Source organism: Aythya fuligula, chromosome 8, assembly GCF_009819795.1.
Source record: "Aythya fuligula isolate bAytFul2 chromosome 8, bAytFul2.pri, whole genome shotgun sequence".
Taxonomy (NCBI): domain Eukaryota; kingdom Metazoa; phylum Chordata; class Aves; order Anseriformes; family Anatidae; genus Aythya; species Aythya fuligula.
In genome coordinates this window covers 6,335,823-6,356,409 of record NC_045566.1, presented here as the reverse complement: position 1 = coordinate 6,356,409, position 20,587 = coordinate 6,335,823, and the positions used below count along the sequence as shown (strand labels likewise).

Here is a 20,587-nt window from a genome sequence, read left to right as displayed (position 1 = left end):
GTTCTTGTCTCCAGGTGCTGACGGCCCGGCCTCTGTAGTGTGCTGAGAAAGTATGGGCTTTTTGGCAAGACCGGTTTTTGTGTCAAGAAAATAAATCATTTTCTTTCTCCTTGAAATAGTAAGAAAGTAGGAAATGGACTTTATATTCTACTGTAAGGTCTTATAAAGCAGGTGTCCTTCTCTGTTGGGTCGTTTTCTCTTATTTACTGAAGGACAAAGGTTGGGAAGGTTGCTGCAATTTTTCTCGTCTCCCTGTTACTTTTGACTGTGATACTTTCTGCAAGGCTTCTTTGAAGTTGCTGCTCTTTTGACTGCCTTACTGCTGCTCTGGCATGCGTGAATGTCTCCTTACGGAAACTTGGCTGGAGACAAAAGTGAAAATAATAGCTTTAAAATGGCACGGGGAAAAGTAAAGGGAAAAAATGCAAACATTAGTGAAATAATTAGAGAAACTGTGTTCTGCTTTAGGCGTCATCCATCTCTATTTGTGGAATTGATTGGGAAAAAAAAAAGACAAACCAATGCAACACTGAAATAGTTTATCTTTTGTCAGCATTTGCGGGTAGAGAGCTGGTACAAAGTGTTGTGTTCCACCGAAATAGCCTGCCATGCCCTAATCTACTCTTTGGTTAATTTGCATTGAATAGGAGGAACGTCAGGGAATTAAGGTAAATAAAACAAGCAATACTTGGTCATCATGGGGTTTTGGTGCAGGAAAAGGGTAAGCAGAGACTGTCTTGTTAATATTTGTTATATCTCACCTCTTGCTGCTGTTTTTAGAATTTCTTATTAAATGGATCTAAGACAAACTTTGATGGTATTTTTTAATCCTGAAGTGTTTCTTAGACAAGGTATTTTTGAAAAATTCTGTTGCTATTTTCTGAGCCTCCATTAATAAATTAGTTTTTTTTTTTTTTTTGGTCACATTTCATGGCTGCTGGTTTCATTTATTAAGAGAACAATTTGTGTTGAAATGTTTATTTCGTGGCCCAATCTGAAGCCCTTGCCACTGCAGGCATTTTCCTGCGTGTGAATTAGACAGTGCTAATGCTGGGTCCCAAACAATTCATAACGCCTGCCCTTCTTGTGTTTGGCACCCACGAGAGGAGAACAGCCCTGTACTGTCTCTGTGCAGAATGAATAGATGTTTGAGAATTGATGAAGTTCAGAAAGATAATTGCATTGGAGAATGAAGCTTGCTTTCATTCATTTAGTATGGACATGCACTGTCCATATGGGCACTGTTGTGACAGTGTGTCCCGAGACTGGTCCGAGGGCTGCTTTGAGGGAGCAGCTTTCCTAGGTAGTAAATTGTCTTTCTACTTACATTAATTCTTGACAAGTAATACAAACACATATTCATGTAAAACTTAACTAAAAGTTGCTGCTTCATTTGAGAAAAGGAACTGTTATGAAGTGCCAAACTGTTGGGTGCAAGGTACATTGCCATTATTCCAAACATTTTAGCACTTGAGTGAGGAAGAAGCCGCAGCTTTTCCATGAGTGAGTACTTAGTTTTCAGATTAACTGATCAAATGATTAAAATAATTCATACTCTGTAATTGATGTGTCCCTGCTACCTATTTCCACTCGTGTTTAAATTTACCACTTTGCTGTTAATGTAAGCCTCTGCTATGGTTTCTTGCTGCGGTTTTTATTCTTGCAGCGTTTGGGACTTGAATATGCCTGCTGTATGTTGTGTCCCTGAATCTCCCATCTCATCGTTCCAGAGTGTAGACAAGTAGGAAGTTCAGATTCCAGCGTTGAAATCTGGGTTTGCATTTAAGATAATGCCTTATTTGACTAATCTTGCAACAATAAAGTGCCTTAAAATGGCTGCAGATGTATTCCTGCCTACTCAGACATCTTCTCACTGGTAGCACATTATAGAGGAGCTGTAGTGTAGTTAAGAGTTGGATCCTTGCCAGTAGATGGAAGCATTTTTTAGCATCTCTTCATGCTTTGAGCTTTCTGCATTTTTTTACATAGTATTGAAATTGCTGCTTTTTCAGTCTCTTTCCATTTATTGTAAGCTATTCCAATTTGTGTTAGTTCAGATTCCTTCCATTTGGTATTGTAAACATTTTTTACATTCTTTTTTGTGGAAGATATTTCTAATCTTATATTTTTATAGCTCTTTTCTTCTATTCTTCATCCTCTTTTTATTCTAGGCACGTCTCTGCTTGTCAAATTTCTCTTCAATTTCTGTTTTGCTTTTGCAGTAATTGGCAGACACCCTCCTGGAGCTCCTGAGGGAAATCATACATGTAGGGTTATAACCAAAGCAGCACCTGAGTGATATCACTGTAGGGCAGGAGACAGAGAGTTCAGCCAACCATCAGCACAAGAGATAAGAAACTGAGAAATGCTCAAAGTAAGCAAACTGGAACAGCAGAGACACTGGGCCTCCTTCTCTTAGAATCTTATGTTCAATAGGAACACAGTTTGAGGTGGAAATATATGTGTTTTATTTTCCTTTTTTAAGTGTGATGGAATCCTTTTCTAGCAGTGTGTATGAAAAGCCTTATAATCACTAGGTTTTGCACTGTTGTGAATGTTCTTGGCTCTCCTTTGTAGTTATTCTTTTTGTCCCAGGTTCTGTTTTAATATATATCCCTTACGTTAACTTCTTATTGGAAAAAGAACTTTGTTGTCAGCTTACGGGTAATTTTTTCATGGAACTCAAATGTTACAGTTTACTTTTTTTTTTTTTTTTTTAATTGCTCTGTGTATAAATATGCAGCATTCATATCTGTAAGCATGCTTTGATTTTAAGCATTGATCTTTGTAAGGAGAAACGGCTGCTGAGAGTAAATGTTGAACTGTAAACAGAAAGCTCTAGGACCTCCAGGTAATACTTCAAAGCTTTCTTCAGAAACTGGTAACAGTTGATAGAATGTGTTCATCTGCGTTACGGGTAACAAAGTCATATGGGAAGAATGGAACAAGGAAGGTGGATCAGAATAAAAGCAAGGAGTAGCAAAGCTGTATGGTTGCCCTGAGCACCGCCTGCCTCGCCAGCTTGTTGGCTTAGGGCACTGCTAACAGCACAGCATGGTTCAGCTGCGGGTTGCTGGGTCTGATCCATTCCTGGTTGGTAAGGATGGAAGTTTGTGGTTAATGTATGACCGACTGCTTAGCGGGAAATATGTTTGATGTTCCTGACCCAGTTGACAGGCCTCATCATAAATCACAAACAGAATTGTCATTAATTGATCCATCTTGTTAAAGGGGTCATGGAAACTGAATCATTTTCCTCCATCTACAGGCCAGGAGGGAACGTGGTGATGATACAAGTAGCCCTGCCATATGTACTTCACATCCCTTTAAAAAAAACTCATAATTTGAAGCCTTTCAGTGGAATTACATGTTCCTAGACCTTCATTTTTGCATGCATATTAAATCCATCTGAAGAACCTTGTAATGCAATAATTGCTACTATTTCCCAAATATCCAAAATTTGTCTTAGCTTATAGAAGTTGAAATATACATGGCATCAGAAATTTACTTTGCGTGCAGGTACACCAATTCTGTTGGCTTGTACAGCTGAGTGATTTTTTCCTGAGTTGGGAAAGAGTACTACTAAGAATGCTGCTGTTCAGTTCATTAGTTTCCTGGAATTATTGCTGTAGTTTATTTCTGAAAAGAATAATAAACAACCCTGGGAAAGTTGTAGTATAATGCTGAATATTGCTTTCATGCATGGAAAATGATTTTTTTCAGCTCTGTTTATTTTGTTGGAGTTCTAAGGTATTTTTTTTTTTCTAACATGCTGCTGCTTTATCAGAGCACTAGTAAATGTTTCAGCTACCTAACAGGTCGAACACCAGCACCAGCAAACCTTAAAACACAAACTTTTCTCAGTCAGTCCTTGTTCTTGTTTGGTTGTTTGTCATAAATAGCCTTTTTTTCTTTGTTCATGGTTGTGTTGGATTCTTGAGCTGCATTGACTACTAGGAAAATGAGCACCAAACCTAGAGAAATGCTCTGGTTAGGAGAACAAGGTACTTTCTTCTGAAGACTCTTGTCTGCCTGTGTCCTCCCTGCTATGAAAGGTTGATGCCGTTGTGTTTTTTAAGAGAATAAGTATTCTGGAAGTGAAGGTTGTCTAGGATTGTAGGAGGAATAATTTGAAGACAAAAACAGTTGTTTAGTTATAACAGAATCAGTGGGAAGCTGATAAATGCAGTTTACAGAATTCAGAGGGCCATGAATTTTTCTAGAGTATCAAGCTACTAGCTTTTTATTTTTGGAAGGCCTATTGTAGTGTAGCATAATTAACTTCAGAGACTACTTTTATAAATTAAGCGCTACAGTCAAGGTCACCGGGGATACAAGGGCAGTTGGAATTGCTGTCTCACTCTGTGGGTTTACAATTAAACGAAGAATAATTGTCGATAGGTAGCAATGTGTTTTTTCATCAGAATATTGGAGTGCAATACTGACACAGTGCATAGATCCCTGAATTAAAAGCTGCAAATATAATGTAAATCATTTAAAGGCTTGCAGCATTTACCAAATGTGCCTGTGTTAGCAGCAGTCATGCATTGAAAAAACCTGGTTTGTGGCAGAATTACCAGTTATAAAATGCATGTTTATATTTTCTTTTTAGGATCAAGTAGAACACACTGATTCAGCAGAACTGGCTGGTTGTGCTGCAGTCATCATGAGTAGGCACAGGGTCATTCGTTTCTTAACATATGTATAGGAGAAAAAGGTAAGAGGCAAGTTCTGCTTTAGAATATAATGATTCAGCGGTGTTTATGTGAAATGCATGTGTTCTTATGTATGCCTGTGGGTGTATAGTTCTATGCACACCCATGTATATGTACATTATCTTGTGTACAAGACGATGGAGTATTTTTAGCATTTGGGATTTTGTTCTTTACTGAGAGTAATTGCCTTGTTTTAGAGCAGAGATGTGTCTTGTTTTCTTTGGGGGTGGGAAGTGGGCAAAGTCTTTCTTCCTCAGTCTGTGCTGTAGGCAGATCTCATCAGTTAAAAATACAGCTATTGCTGAACTCTCTCAGCAAGCTGTTCAGTACAATAGAGGTCCTTGACTTTCTCCTCCCAGGGGCAAATAATATAAACGTCATTATAGGGAGCTGCAAAAATATGTGGACATTGTTTCCCGGGGTTGAAGGAAGTCCTCAGGAGCATTGGATCTCACAAATCAATTTGTCCAGTTGATACACAGATCTGTGTTGCTACACTATGAGAAGATCACATTTTCTGGACTCAGAAACTCAGGATGAATGAGCAATGTTTATTTTCAGTCTGGTCATGCCCCTTGTGACTTTCATATTAGGAGTCATATATATTTTTGTTGAGTGCTATTATAAACTATTTCAGTAGTTTGTTTAGCAAGAGTTTACTGAAACGTGTATATTTAGAGTTTTATATTGAAACAGAATAGTCTGCACACAGGGCAGCATTATAGGAAGTCCTGAATTCTTATTCTGCTTCTTTGTATGCTCCCAAATTTGTAGGCCTTTTCTATGAGGTTGGTAGTTATCTTATTACCTTGTGGCACATTTTTTATCATAAGTGTGATATGTTAGTGTGATCGTGTGCTGGTTCTTTGCTCTTAGAGTCAAGAAAATTGGAAGGCTGTCAGTTCCAGTGGGGAAAAATTCTTGAGGGTAATGTGGGAGGTCCAGAGCAGAAGATCATGAGTAATCTAATTCCTCATTGTAGAGACCAAAGCAAATAAGAGTCTTGCCACTTTGCAGATATAACACAAGGCCTATTTGTACACATCCTTTCCCAAGAAGAAGCAGGCATGTAGGAGCTGTCTTGAGAGGCAGCCTCCAAGGTTAAACCTGTTTAGAATACCAAGTAATATTAAGGAAGATTTTGGTGTCCCTCCCCTCTCTCTCCCTCCGTCTCCAGTAATCAGTTAAAGTTTGTTTTATGTCTAGATGCTCAGATGGCAAGGATAGTGATTCTGGATGTATTTCTGACACAAACATTCTGGTACGTGCACCTTTATATTTAGACATTAAGGGAGGGTAGAGCATATAAGCTTGATAAAATGTAAGTGCTTAAGTTTTACAGATTAAGAAGATAAGCCCTATGCTGTTGTATGAAAAAAATTGATAAGTAAAACAGACTTTCTGGATTATGCATGGTCTGTGATCCAACAGGAGCTTGAAGATAATCTGATTGACAGATTGCATGTTCCCATTAGCTTTTTGTTGTGAAAGACAGGAGATGGCTCTGCAATGGGTGAAAGTTGATCTAGGGTTCTGGCCTTACTGTGCCAGTATAATGGTGGTAGCCATTATATTCTTTTTTTGGGGGGATACAAAATGAAAATATTCTGCTACTTAGCATTTTTTGCCTATAATTTGTCTTTTCTGCCAGATCCATGGAGGACTTTGAACTGTGTTTTGGAAACTTCATCTTGTGGTTTTCACAGGGCTGGTGATTTATGTCTTCTTTTGCTCGCACTGGCACCATATCCTCTTCTTCATATTGTTCATCCCAATATATACCGATTTAGGAAATGTTTCATTTTTGGCAGCATAAAGCTAAAATCACCATTGAACTTTCTTTCCAATTTGCTCATGTCTTCATATTCACCTTTCCAGAGTTTCAGTTGTGTGTTTGCTCCTCAGCTCCTCTCCATGCAGTGGCCTGGGATAGTTGAGCAATAACATTAAAGAGATGCATAACTATAAATGATCCGTTAAAAATGTCATTTCAGCCTTTATACTAGGAGAAAGTTTGGGACTAGAATAATGCCAAACCTGGTCCAAACTTTTATAGTAGTACCAGTGAGTTACAATTAAAGTTTCCAAAGACCTGTAAAGGAATAAGTTTGGTTTTATTTATTTTAGGTAGGAAAAATATTTAAAATAAATTCTAAACCATGGAGACAATAGCTACCTGATTATTGTAGTGTGCTGTGTTAGAGCATTTTGTGTTATCTCTTTTGATCTTGAGTTGCTGGCTATGCAGACTTGAAGTATTACCTCTTAAACTGGCAAATATTTGAGTTGCTGACAATGCATTGGTCAAGAAGCATTGCAGGTATCTTAGGAACATAAGTCCTTGTCCTCCTTTTCTGTCAGTAAGAGGGCAGTAAGGACTTCTGTGGGTTTGGCAATGTTTGTTTTTTTTTTTACTCTTGGACAGAAAATCAGAAAAAGTGTGTGTGTGGGGGAGAATGTTCTTTTATATAAAAATAATAATTTTAAATGTTAGATGTGAGGATTTGCAGCTGGCCTTTTCTGAGACATACCTACTTGCATAGACAAGGAGATCTCATTTAGAGTGGCTGTCAGCTTGGTGACTGTGAGCTTAAAAATAAAAGATTCTCTATATATCCTGGCACATCAGTAAGTGAAATAACAATAATGTTATAAAAGGTCTCTTCTCCCCAGTTTGGATTATGAGCATCCATCACTCTGGATTTTGGCTCATTGCATACTTATGCACTAGCATTTGAACTTCAGAATTCCTATGGTTACATATCATAGAATCACGGAACAGCTCAGGTTGGAAGGCACCTTAAAAATCACCCAGTTCCAACCCCCTGCCACGGGCAAGGATGCCACCCACTAGGTCAGGTTGCCCAGGTTGCTCAGGGCCTCATCCAACCTTTATTTGTTTACATGTGGTTCTCTTTATTTAGAATTCTTAAAAGTAAAGTATAGAAAAAATCCCTCTATCCTACTGGACCAAAGTTAAACTCACAAATATTAGGGGATTCATTCTTAGATAGTACATATTTTAATAAGATAATAATTTCAGAGTTGTTATGAAGTATTAACTATGTTGGGACTGTAAGGGAGTGGGGATAAAATTCTAAGTCTTGTTTATATTATGCCCTTGTTGTTGTTAAACATGGTTTCCTAAGTCTGAACGCTTGTATTTTTAATGTTATAAAATCACAACATAAAATTTAAAAGCCAAACCTTGACTAAAATAAATCAAAATAGTAACACTTATTGCGAGCTTCTGACATTGCTCTTTGGTTAGGTATAATCCTGTTGATTTTTATGACAATCAACAACCAGCTAATATAGGACTAGATTTAGGAAATGCTAGGGCAAACATGACTTAGATTGTACTTGCTCCAGTGTATATAGATTTGAGTTGGTTCTGACTTTCATCAGGCTTTCAGTCAGGTTTCAAATTTGGATGAATGGTCAGATCAGAATTTTTTTAGGTGTCTAAAAGCTACCCAAAGTCAAAATGCAGTGGTTCAAAGTTACTTAAAAGCATGTTTTGACCCACTGTATAGTCAGCATAGCATTCCCTCCCCATCAACTTGCTTGTCACTAATCATTATCTTCCCTAAAATAAGCAAAACAAAAATATCATTGCAATGCCTCTGTTTCTTTGGGGCCACCACTACTAAGGTTTGTGTTTATGGCCAAGCAAATGACTGGATGCCCTTTTTGACAATGCAAGTGCATGGAAATCTGAGGGCAGTGGTTTCAGACAGTGGCACAGTTTAACTCTGTGGAACACAAAGAATTTCATGTGATACTTTTCAGTCTTGCTTCCACTGACAAATAGTCTTTGCATCATTAACCTTAGTAGTGGGCCTTTGCTAGACTGGAGTATTATCATTATAATGTAAATTAAGTCCATTATAAGTGGATGTGAAATGATACCGTATTTAGTACAAAAGGGTCTTACTATGGTGCATTAAATTAGGTTGATGATTAGAAATCTGAATGGAAGAAAAAAATCAAGTGAAATATTCATTTGGGCAGATTCTAATTAACTTTTCAGTACTTGGTATTCACAGAGCTGGTAACGATGCTTCCATCAAGGTATGGAAATGAGTCAGAGGGAAAGGTGCAAGAGAACCTCCAAACTCTTGCAATTTGGTTGTAGTTTAAATGAGTTTAGTATTTGTACGTCTAATGAGAAATATCTGCATTTTAATGTTATTTTGGTTTAATTATGTAGTAAATGTAATTGTTTTAGTTAAAGTGTTATGACAGATTTTTAATACAGTGACTTGGTGGGCAGGTTGGATAGCTTGGGAAGACCTTACAGTAGGTGTCTAAGGGATCAAAGAGTACACCCTGTCAGAGCTAGAAGTCAGACCCTGGCTTTGCATTCTTCAGGAAAGCAGGTATGTTAGAGAATGTAAAAGGTTGATTTTTTTTTTGAAATACGGCCTTTGATCATTGTGCCGATCTTCTCCATTGCTTATGTTGTAATATGTGCATCTGTGTACAATAGGTGATATGGCTAATCATCTAGATATTTTTCTTGCAAAAGGAGCTAATCTTCAATTATAGAAGACAGGGGAAATCTGGGGGTTTGTAAGGTAATAACTCTTTTATCTCTGAATTACTTTGCAAATGTTTTTTTTTTTTTTTTTAGATGATACTTCTTGCAATTTCTAGGTTGCCATTACACTATTTTTTTTTTTAAAAGTTGGCTGTCTGCATATATCTTTAAAGTGTAATTTAATCTGATTAGATCACATAGTGATGTATTTACATTGTAACATGATGTCCTATTAAAAACACCACACAGCAAATTTGAGGTCAACCTAAAAAACTTGAACTAAGCATTTAGTGATATTGTATTGCATGAGTTTTTTGAACTAACAACCTAATCCTAGCTGTTGCCCATAATAACACAAAACTGCATTTAATGTTGTAATTGAAGATCTTGGTTGATATTTCCCTCAAATCCAGATACTATAAGGAAAGTAATGTCTACTTCTAAATTGGAGAGTTCATCTGACTTGTTTCTTGTGCTGTATCTCTAGTGTAAAGGAGCAAGTTTCTGGTTGAGCTGGAGTCTAGCTGTCAGGTCTAACACTGTTTCTTACTGTAAAACAAGGTTCTCACCCTCTCCTCCTCCATTTCTGTATTTCACAACATTGAAAGCCAGTTCTGGAGAGAATAAGGCTGTTTTGGATGATGTTCAGAGAACAGATCAAATTGAGGTCACTCTTTATGGTATATAGGTTATGGCACACATTTTGCAGTGAAAATGTCTTCGCTGGTAGTGAGTGTTTTCAAGAAATGAATCGTGGTGTCTTGTTGCTAGAAGCCTCCAGTAGTGAGACCATCTTCCTACTGTTAGGACAAAAATGGTATTTATTATGTGGAGGTGTAGAAGGTTACTTAAATGCTTAGATTTTTTTCTTTTTCATTTCTCACTTGTTGTCTTCCTTTCTAGCCTGTGAGTATTATCTTTTGATGAGAGTACTTACTCCTGTGCTCTTTGCTATGTTTCTGGTGCCTGCCTATCATGGAAACAAGGATTATTAAGGCAGGCGTTTTAAGAGCTAGCATAATTCAAGTAACACCCGTGTACTCCTTTAACAACTTTACAAGTATGAATCTTGAATCTATGAATCTGGGAAATGAGGAGTGAAACAGAGTACTGCAAGCCTAGTAAGCATTAAAAAAAACAGAAGCACAGGAAGTTTAGGCTACTTGTTCAAAGCCACATGAGCTAATCAGTGGTAGGGTGAAACCAAAAGCTGGGTTTTCAAATTGTTACCTAGCTGACTTCATAGTTTTCTGGATGACATTATTTTCTGACTGATGTTGGAGCAGTTTTGCACTTACCGTTATGGTGGTCCTTATGGTTAGACATTAACCATAGTACAAGGAGGGTTGCTCTGGCATCATCATTTGACTTTTAAAATGTCTTAAAGGCTGTTGCTGGCCTTGATGTCTTCTGTTTAAATGCTCAGGTGGGGGTCAGTGTTTTCCTTGAATGTAAGAAGATGAGGCAATGAGGGCAAATGCATAGGACTGGCTTTGATGTTTTCAGTGCAATATTGTTTAATATTAGCTTTGCTCATTGGTTACCATAGCATTTGGTAACTACTGACAAAAACTCCTCTTCCCTTCCTCCATGTTCATTGTGGTGGAAAGAAAATCTCAGTGGTCTAAATAAGACTGAAAATTGCATTGATATATAATGAAAATAAAAGCTCGAGATAAGAGAAAAAATACACTTTTCCTATATAGGTTGCATTTTACAGAGCTTAAGCTAACGCTGAATAAGAAAGAACTACATGGCTTTCATTTTTGTTATGTTGCCCTAAAGAGAAGTTTCTAAATATGGAATTTCTAAATCTCGGAATTCAATTTGATGTGCTACTTGTTTATATTGTTCTCCTAAATCTTGGGGAAAAACAACAACAACATCCAACCAACCTTAATCTTGGCCTCTCGAAAAGACCTGTCACTAACTGGAAAGTGCACTGAGGGAGGTATAGGGACAGATGCGTGTAGTGTTTTATAAGTTCTGTGGTGTGGAATGCATTCTGCTTTGAACTGACACAGAGTTGCAAGCTCAGTTTGGTTATTTTTTATTCCTCTGGTAAGGATATTTTCTGTTCCACTAACAGCAATAAGAGCTGTTATAAATTTCTGTTCCTCTAACAGCATGGAAGAATGAACCTGCATTACTCAAATGTTGCTGCAGACACCTGATTCACATCAACACATCCACGTTGTGTGTGGCAGGATTTTTAAAAACATACTCTTATAAATGTTTGCAAATGCTACAAACTTTAAAAAGAAAAAAAAAATATGGATTTTGCTTAAATGTTAGCATTTTAAAAATGCTTTTATAAACTTGAAGGTGATATTAAAATCCAAAGCAAATCTGGGGAGGTTGTTAGTTTGAATTAAGCATGTTTGATCATACAAATATTTTTACTAACTGAAAATACAGATGCTTTATGAATGTAATATATTTAAAATTTGATTTACAGGTGACTACTTTTCCTCTTAAATCAGTGTAATACGTAGTGGAATACTGCTGACTTAAAGTGTAGATATCTGATTGTAATTTATTATGTTTGGCAGGTTCAGACACGAATCTGGTGGTCTTTCCCTGACAAATGGAGAACTACTTCCAAGCAGAGGCATATAACCTCGATAAGGTTTTAGATGAATTTGAGCAAAACGAAGGTGAGTCCTTGTGAATAAAATCATAGATTCATGATGTTCTACAGGGGACGGCACTGAAAAGGGAAAGGTCTATGATACAATTTTTGGTTTTGAGTTGCAAATTCAGCTCAGAATTTGTAAAACAAACAAACAAAAAAAAAAAACCCACACCACAAAACCAAGAAAAAAACACAGTTAATATATAATATATATTAATATATAATATATTAATTCATATAGTTCGTCTTCAGTGTTTGTTAGTAGTATTCTTTTCTGCTTCCATTCATTTTGTTTACTTGTTTAAAAATTTGTTTCTTGCTCTTTTCATAAAAAGTCTTCTGTAGAGTAGACTTTTCTTTTTAAAGAAAGGCTTTGTGGAGCTCTCAGTGACAATGTTTTTTTTTATGATTAATTTTAAACAAATGAAACAAAATGTCTTTATTTTGCAGCTTTTGCAGCTTTGGGAGACTCAAGCAGAGAAATATTTTATTATGTCGTGTAAATCATATAATGAAAGGTATCATATATGTAGTATAAAAGATTTTGCTTAGTATAATTGCTACTTCTGTGCTGTCAAAGAGGTTGAACATTTAATAGGAATGGGAGCCTCTGTAGGCATTTCTAGCTATCTAAAATATATTAATTGATAATTTTAAAATTGTGAAAATTGGGTAGCTCTAAAGTTCTTGTGTTCCAGAAACATTATGCAACTAGACTATTAATGGTTGATCAAGGATGTCAGTTTTGCAAGATGTGTTTTATATTTGGGGCATTCTAATGCAACAGAGTTAATAGAATCTCTAGAGTTTGTAGGACAGTTAGTTCTCTTACTCATTATTTAAACATTTTTTCAGATGCCGCTGTTTCACCTACACTGTTGGGTGCAAAGTGGAATCAGATTCTAGATCCGCCTTCTCGTCGTCTGTCATATAACTCGTCCGTGGCCAATGTGAATGAAGCTACAACTCCTAATCAATGTCAGCAGAGAATAAAGTCTTTCTCCTTGTCTCACTCAGTGACTACACCAACAGGAGGAGTGGATCGCTGTGCTAATGGAAAGGATTTTAGCATAAGCCCAGAGACTCCAGTCATGTGGATTGATGATCAAGCAGCAGCAGATGATCATTTAATTAAAAGAAATAATAATCAGGATGATCAGTGTAACACTGTGGAAACAGGAGAAAAGAAATGTGGAACTATAGCTTGCTTGCCAGAAGAGAAAAATGTGCTAGTGGTGGCAGTCATGCATAACTGTGACAGAAGAACACTACAAAGTGGCGATTTGATGGATTGTAAAAATTACAACAGTCAGTCCCTAATGGATACTATTAGCTTTACACTGGATAATGAAAACCGACAAAGTGATCAGTTTAGTGTTACTGTAAATGGAGCCATGGAAAAAGATATAGATACAGAAAAGCAAGTAAATCGGCTGTGTGCTGAAGATGACTCTATAAGTCATTTGATTAATGCTTCATCTGAAACCCTGACTGTTGCGTGCCCCTCCTCTCGATTAAAGGATGATTTTAATATGAGTAAAGATTCACTGCTTTCAGAAGCTACAGCTGCAGGGATTAATGCAGTGACTGTTTTACAGAGACCTGTTGATGGTACTGTTAAAATGCAAGAAAATTGTGTATCAGTTGAAAGTTTTACTAGTAAAGCCATGCCTCAGAGAACGGATCTAGAAGCTAAAAACTCTTCTGGTTCAAGTAATGGAAGCTTAGAAGAAGAAACAACCCAACAAATACATTCTAGGCTATCAGGGCTTGTGGAAACTTGTCAACCTAATGTGGCTGGAAGCAGCAACTACAAGGAGTGTGTAGCAGAACATTTTGCCTCTGAGGATGTTGGTGCCATTGAAAACGAAGTCATTGAATGTGATAAAAATCTCAGCACAACTGAATCGCTCAGCGTGGCAGAGTGTTGCCCTGAATCTCAGGAGATGACTAATTGGGAACTGACTAGATTGAATGAGATGAATAATAAGCAAACTCTGGGAGAGAATGAAAGACTTTTGCAGACAAAACAGCCTGATGAGGCATGTAGTAATAGTAAAGATGGTGAGGATGGGAAGATGGAGGCAGGCGTAGACTTAAAAGGGACTGGTGTAGATGAGCTTGAAGGGTCCAGTCTCTCTGATACGATGAGTACATCAGCAGCAAGCTCTCTGTCTAATGGTTGTGATTCCTATGGAATACAGAACCCAGTTGTTGCTCATGTTCCAAAGACTTTACCCTCCAAGGAAGACTCGGTCACAGAGGAGAAGGAAATAGAGGAGAGCAAGTCAGAATGTTATGCTAATGTTTATGAACAGAGAGGAAATGAGACCACAGAAGGGAGTGGTCTTATTTTAAACAACACTGGTGACCACGTAAAGAAAAATTATTTACATAACCTCTGTAGTCAGGTGCCATCCATGCAAGGGCAAAGTTCACCAAAACCAGTGACTAATCTGCAGTCTATCAGTGTTCCTTTTGGTGGTGCAAGACCCAAACAACCTACAAATCTTAAATTGCAAATTCCAAAGCCATTATCGGACCACTTACAAAATGATCTTGTTCCCCCAAACTGTGGAGGTAATAGTAAAAATAAAAATGTGTTTGGTAAGACGCAATTAGGGGATACCTTGACAGCAGATGTGTTTCCTGGTGAAACATCATTGAATGCCTCTGTTACTGATACTAATGGGGAACATTTAGAAGAATACGAATCTGGAGTCTCTAGTAGTTCGTGCCTTGCAGTAGCCCCAGATAGTCCAGATAATGATCTCAGAGCTGGGCAGTTTGGAGCTCCAGCCAGAAAGCCTTTTACTACTTTGGGTGAGGTGGCTCCAGTTTGGGTTCCAGATTCTCAAGCACCAAACTGCATGAAATGCGAGGCCAGATTTACATTCACGAAAAGAAGGCATCATTGCAGAGCTTGTGGGAAGGTGAGTTCATAATCTGTGAGTAAGCTCAAAGCATACTTTTGTTTATCACACAGCATGAAATCAAAATAGGACTTCATAAGCCACTGACTATAGTTAACCGTGACATCTCTTCCTGAAAAAGCTGTTTAATTTGTGAAGGCAAAAACAGAATTTCTAAGCTTTAATCTACTTAGGGTTCTAATATAGAATAACTGTTTGTTATTCATAACTGTGAGAATGATTATGCTGTATGAGCAGTGTATTAGTTGATTGCAATCATCAACATGCATTGGATTCATGTACAACTGCTGTAAAATGACTAAGTGCAGGAAACTAGTTTGCAGAAATTACTACATCAATAATTCCGCTAAAGATACAGAAACATATTGATGGGAATTGGAGGTGTGCTACTGAATTGCCAGCATTTTCGGTGGTTTAGATGGATCTCCAACCCTGTTTTTTTTTAAGCCTTCTTTACTATCTTTTCATGTATTTCTCATGAGAAGATGTGATATGTAAAGAACATATCGTTTGATCCAGGGGCGTGGGGGAGGGAAAGTATAGTAAATTCTCCACGATCTGATGGATGGATGCATAGTAAGAAATTTTGTAGTTAAGACAAGCTTAAAACATAATTATTATACTGGCTTGTGTTGTGTAAGAAGTATTTCATCGCTGCATCAAAGTGACACCTGCACTGGTTCTACATTTTCATGTTTTGTGATTACTTGTTTCTGGGGGAATGGTGGAAGTCACAGGACTGAAGATTTTTGAATGCAAGCTTTAGCATAACAGAACTAAGCTTTTAAGCTTTATTAGGAAAAAGACAAAATGTGGTAGTGGTGAATGTATCTGTTTCATTTGGGAGTGAAAATTGCGTTTAAAAATAGTTGAGTGGCACTTGGGAAGTCTGCCTCTGCTTTTAATTTCAGGATAATAATTGCAAAATTAATGGAAGATATGAACCTCAGGGGAATGATAGGAAGTAATACACTTAAATTTGGAATTAAGAGGCTGAAGAATGTGTGTGAACACATCTGTAAATTTTGCCTTATATATTTATGTATTTTGCATTGTCAGATGAAACAATTATCCTTAATAGGAAAAACAGAAAATTTGTATGTTGTCTTTTTACTAACAACTGAAACTGTATTTTCCACTTAAATATATATTTAAAAAATCACCTAAACTCTAAACAACTAATGATTTAACACCCCCAATCAACCTGAAAACCCTAGTAACATAAAAATGTACTTTGACACTGCTGTGTCATTTCTTTTTGTAGCATGAGATACTGAGATAAATGACTTGGTGATTGTTAATAACAAGACTGAGTTGTCAGTTTTAGTGGATTATGTCCTTCCCCTGCATCTTGCCCTTACTCAGCACTGGTGAGGCCGCACCTAACATACTGTGTGTCCAGTTCTGGGCCCCCAGTACAGGAGAGACATGGGTGTGCTGACAAGAGTCTGGTGTAGGGCCACCAAGATGGTGAAGGACCTGGAGCACCTGTCCTGTGAGCAGAGACTCAAGAGAGCTGAGACTGTCCAGCCTGAAGAAGAGAAGGCTCAGGGGGGTCTTAGCAATGTCTGTGAATGCCTGAAGGAGGGGTCCAACAAGATGGAGCAGGGCTCTACTCAGTGGTGCCCAGTGCCAGCACAAGGGGCAGTGGGCACAAACTGGAACCCACGAGGTTCTGTCTAACCATCAGGCAGCTCTTCTGTGTTGTCCAGGTGATGGAGCACTGGCACAGGCTGCCCAACGAAGTCATGGAGTCTCCTCCTTGGAGATCTTGCAAAAGCTGCGGGGACGTGGGCCTGGGCCCCCTGCTGTGGGTGGGCCAGATGGACCCAGAGGTTCCTTCCAACCTCAGCCGTTCTGTGATTACTGCTGGCAGAAAGCTGGTGCAGCCTAGGAGAGCAGGGTGTTGATTTTCTGTCATTGTGACTCTTTCAATATTTAGGTCTTGGGGATTGTTGCACTCGGGACCTTTGCCGAATGCACAATGTATTGTTTGATAAAACGTCCTAGATTAGCTATTAATTGGTGTAGTCAGTCATTTATTATTAAGACATTGATTTTTCCATGTTCAATATTGAACTTTCAACTGGAAGTTTCTCCAAGAGAACTGGAATGAAAAAAATGCCTCTAAACTATGCTGTGATATTAATGTTAATATTGCCTAGAAATCTGGTAAACTGGGTTAAGGTATAAATGCAGAAATCAGATTTTTAAAGTACTTTTTTTTTTTTTTTAATTCATGTATTTGGAAGGCTTGAGTTTTTTTGGCATAAAAATGTTAGTATATGCACACTTTTGTTTCTGAAATGTTTACATTGACATAATTAGGAAACATTAAAATTAAGTAAAATGAGATAGGGTGAGCTCTTTATACATATTCGATTTCCAGCTCTGACAGTGAAAGTTGGAGCTTATTTTATATGTGTTTATTTTAAACATTTGCCATTAAAAGACTGAAGTTGCCTGGAAGGTGGTCATAATTTGGTGTGATCTTTAACTTGATTAAAATTTAGTTAGGTTTATATGCATTTTTATATGAGAATCTTCTGTAGTTTGTTATCTGTGTTACAGAAGCACTGCTGTTGAAGCGATGATGGAAGAATTAAGGAAGCATTCCAAATTGTAATAACGCATAGTTAACTATACATATAAAATCCAACTAAATGTAAAATCTGAAAGTCTGTCTTGGTATATGGACTCATTCATTTTGTAGCTCTTGCTGTTTCTAGATTTCCCAAATGTGGTTTTATCATTCTGCATGAAATGAGTATTCATCAGTATCTTCCTCCACATGTTACCTGGCTAACAACCCTGAGAAAATCTTGTTGGTTTCCTTTGGAAAAAAAAAATATTTAAAACAACAACAAAAATCATTAAAACACCCTGTGTTATCTGTTCTATGTGATTTCTGAGATTGCAAGTGCTGTTGTAGGAACATGTTTGTATTCAAGCATTTGTTTGGGCACACAAGCTGTGCTTACGTTCTATGATTCTGCTTGTTTGGATGAAGCCTCAACGCTGTTCCCTGCCCAGTTAGAGGCAGCTCAGCTGAGAAGTGCTAGTAATGCAACTGCACCTCTGCACCTAGTTGTCCCTCCAGGATTTTGAACTAGGTCCCCCTTTAGCAGCCAGTGTGCATAAAATGCAGTTTCTGATTTCTCTCTACCGTTGTGATGCTTTAGTGTTTGTAATCAAGTAAATAGGAGGATTTTATGTTTTTTAATAAATGAAGCAAGATTTCCAGCAGTACCGATGCCATTTTTGTCTTGTTTTACTGAACACTTAAAGCATTTTGATTTATCAATGCTCATGTGACTGAGGAATATATATTAAGAGATTAAATAACCAGAGTTGCTAATATAGATGAATTGCCCTGCTGCAAATAAAAATGATTTATTTGAATTCGTCTGTGCCACAGTAATCTATTACGTAGAGAAAACTTGTGTATTTAAACATACTTGAATCCAGAAAGTATTGCTCTAAGACTGGAATTAATTTCCAAATTACTACTACATCATCAGAATTAGTAGGAAGGGAGTCTTGGGTAGATATTACTCCTGGAGGCTTTAATGGGAAAATATTGATAATTTGTCTCCTTATTTTACATGTCTAGAGTTTTATAGATATTCTCTTATCTGAATTCATCAGGTCATTGCGTATTTTTGAATGACGCTTAACTGTTTTCCCCTTCGGTTTCAGGTTTTTTGTGCAGCATGCTGTAGCCTGAAGTGCAAGTTGCTTTACATGGATCGAAAGGAAGCTAGAGTGTGTGTAATCTGCCATTCGGTACTAATGAATGGTAAGTAGAAAGAGAATCTGAAATGCAGAGCTTCGCTGGCTTCGTGTTGGGTTGCAGTGATGATTTTTATTTTTATTTTTTAATTACAATACTTTACTTGTATTGGTAAGTATACTAAATCAGCACTTGAGAATCTTGGAATCCCTGTTGGGAGTTAGGATTCCTCAACTAAATTTGAATAACAAAAGGCAAAAACTGGTAAGATTGCCATGCATTTGGAAACTTTTGGTTGTGAATGCTATACCAGGTTTCATGAAACTGTGATTTTGGGTATTTGTATTGATTCAGGAGCCTACTCTCTGTCTTTGATATGTAAGTGGATAACCTGTTAAGACTCTTGTATGGATTACTGAAGAGAAGAGTATTGCAGTTGTCCCTCTTCTAGATTATGCACAATAGAGAAATTGGGAAAGTACTATTTATCCATAATTCATAAAATTACAGAATATCCTGAGTTGGAAGGGACCCACAAGGATCAAGGAGTCCAACTCCTAGCTCCACACAGGACCACTCCAAAACCAAACCATCTGTTGAGAACGTCGTCCAAACAGTTCTCCCCTCAGCTTGCTCTGCTCTGGGCTGAACAAACCAAGGGATCTCAGCTGCTCCTCATACGTCTTCCCCTCCAGACCCTTTACCATCTTCATAGCCCTCCTTTGGACACTATCTAATAGTCTTATGTCCTTCTTATCTAGTGGCACCCTATAGGCCAACTATGTAAGGTGACAGGCGATTGTAGGTTGTAATATCTAGAAATTAAGAGCAAGTCCCAACAATGGCAGTGTTGAAAGGGTGCTAAAATACTACATTTTTTGAATCAGAGAAAATAGCATATTTCAAGGTGTACAAGAACAAGGAAGTACACACCTGACAGCAGACAACTGGCTCCTTTTGGTGATGAGTAGGATTTGTTTTCAGCTGGAGGAAGGGAGGAATCTGAAAATATTTCAGTTGAAACCAGAAGTGTTCTTGTAAAAAGGCATAATAAAATTGATCATGTTATAATGATTTCCTTTTAAAAGCCTTTCTGTCCTTTTGCCAAGATGGATACACATTAATGGTAGCAAAGAGTGACACCACTGCTTGGTTTATTGTAGGGAGAGTGCTGTCTGCATACTGAGGTGTACTTGCCTCTGGGCTACCTCTGTGTTTCTATTCCTGCTGCAGTGCTTTGTGGTTACTGGTTATGTACCCTGTAGCCTGACTATGTCTGATCTCTTCAGATTCTTGCAGTTTCTTTGTCAGTACAGATATATATATAGATATAGATATTACATTTTTCCTCCACTCAATGCAGCAGGTTAAGCATCTCTGCAAGGGTTGAGAGTTGGGGTAGGAATGGCACTTTAAAAGTTATTTCATTTGGTTGCTCAGTACCCACTTTGTATTTTAGTGGGATGTTGAGGAAGGCTTGTGTGCTGTCTGATACTTTTCCATGGACAGGCTACATAATTAAGGAGCTTCTAGTGCCACTTTTGCTGTATTTTGAATTGGTAGATATGCTGTGTTGGCACTTTGCTTGTTCAAGAGAAGGCTTTAAAAATGTTCTTTTACCCTGCTATCAGTTTTTTAATAATGGGATTCTAGTGATGTAACTTTTTTCTGCATATTTAACGCGTCCTTTTTGGGGGGACTTATGCTCTAAATGAATACAGAATTGCTGTTAAAAATACTTCAATGTATTTAATTAATCTTTCTTCTCAAATGTCAATACCTTTTCTATTGATAGGTATTTCACTCTATTGATTTTGCATATTGATGGAAAGAAGCAGGAAGTTCCATGTTCTGTTGTGTTCTGGTTGTTTTTTTTTCTTCAGTCTTCATGTTGGCTTTCTGACATTTCATAGCCAAAGGAACCCAAAGATGTATGTGATTTTATTCAGGCTTTTTAGCTGCTTTGAGAATTCAGATGGCACAATGTTTATGCCTGATTGGAAGAATGCATTTATTTGTAACAAACTA

General features: G+C 37.5%; 1 protein-coding gene across 5 annotated transcripts in view; it reads left to right on the top strand.

The window, feature by feature from the left end:
* ZFYVE9 (zinc finger FYVE-type containing 9) overlaps positions 1 to 20,587 on the top strand; it is a 59,275-nt gene that overhangs the window by 11,742 nt on the left and 26,946 nt on the right. For 3 of the 5 annotated variants that reach the window (XM_032192736.1, XM_032192733.1, XM_032192735.1), the window contains exons 2-5: positions 4,613 to 4,717; positions 11,811 to 11,915; positions 12,749 to 14,826; positions 18,526 to 18,625. In XM_032192736.1, coding sequence (XP_032048627.1) covers positions 11,846 to 11,915; positions 12,749 to 14,826; positions 18,526 to 18,625 — 2,248 coding nt within the window. In that variant the 5' untranslated portion in view covers positions 4,613 to 4,717; positions 11,811 to 11,845. Of the gene's footprint in view, positions 1 to 4,612; positions 4,718 to 8,975; positions 9,098 to 11,810; positions 11,916 to 12,748; positions 14,827 to 18,525; positions 18,626 to 20,587 lie in introns of those variants that run through there. The other 2 variants (XM_032192737.1, XM_032192738.1) reach the window with 2 other exon arrangements.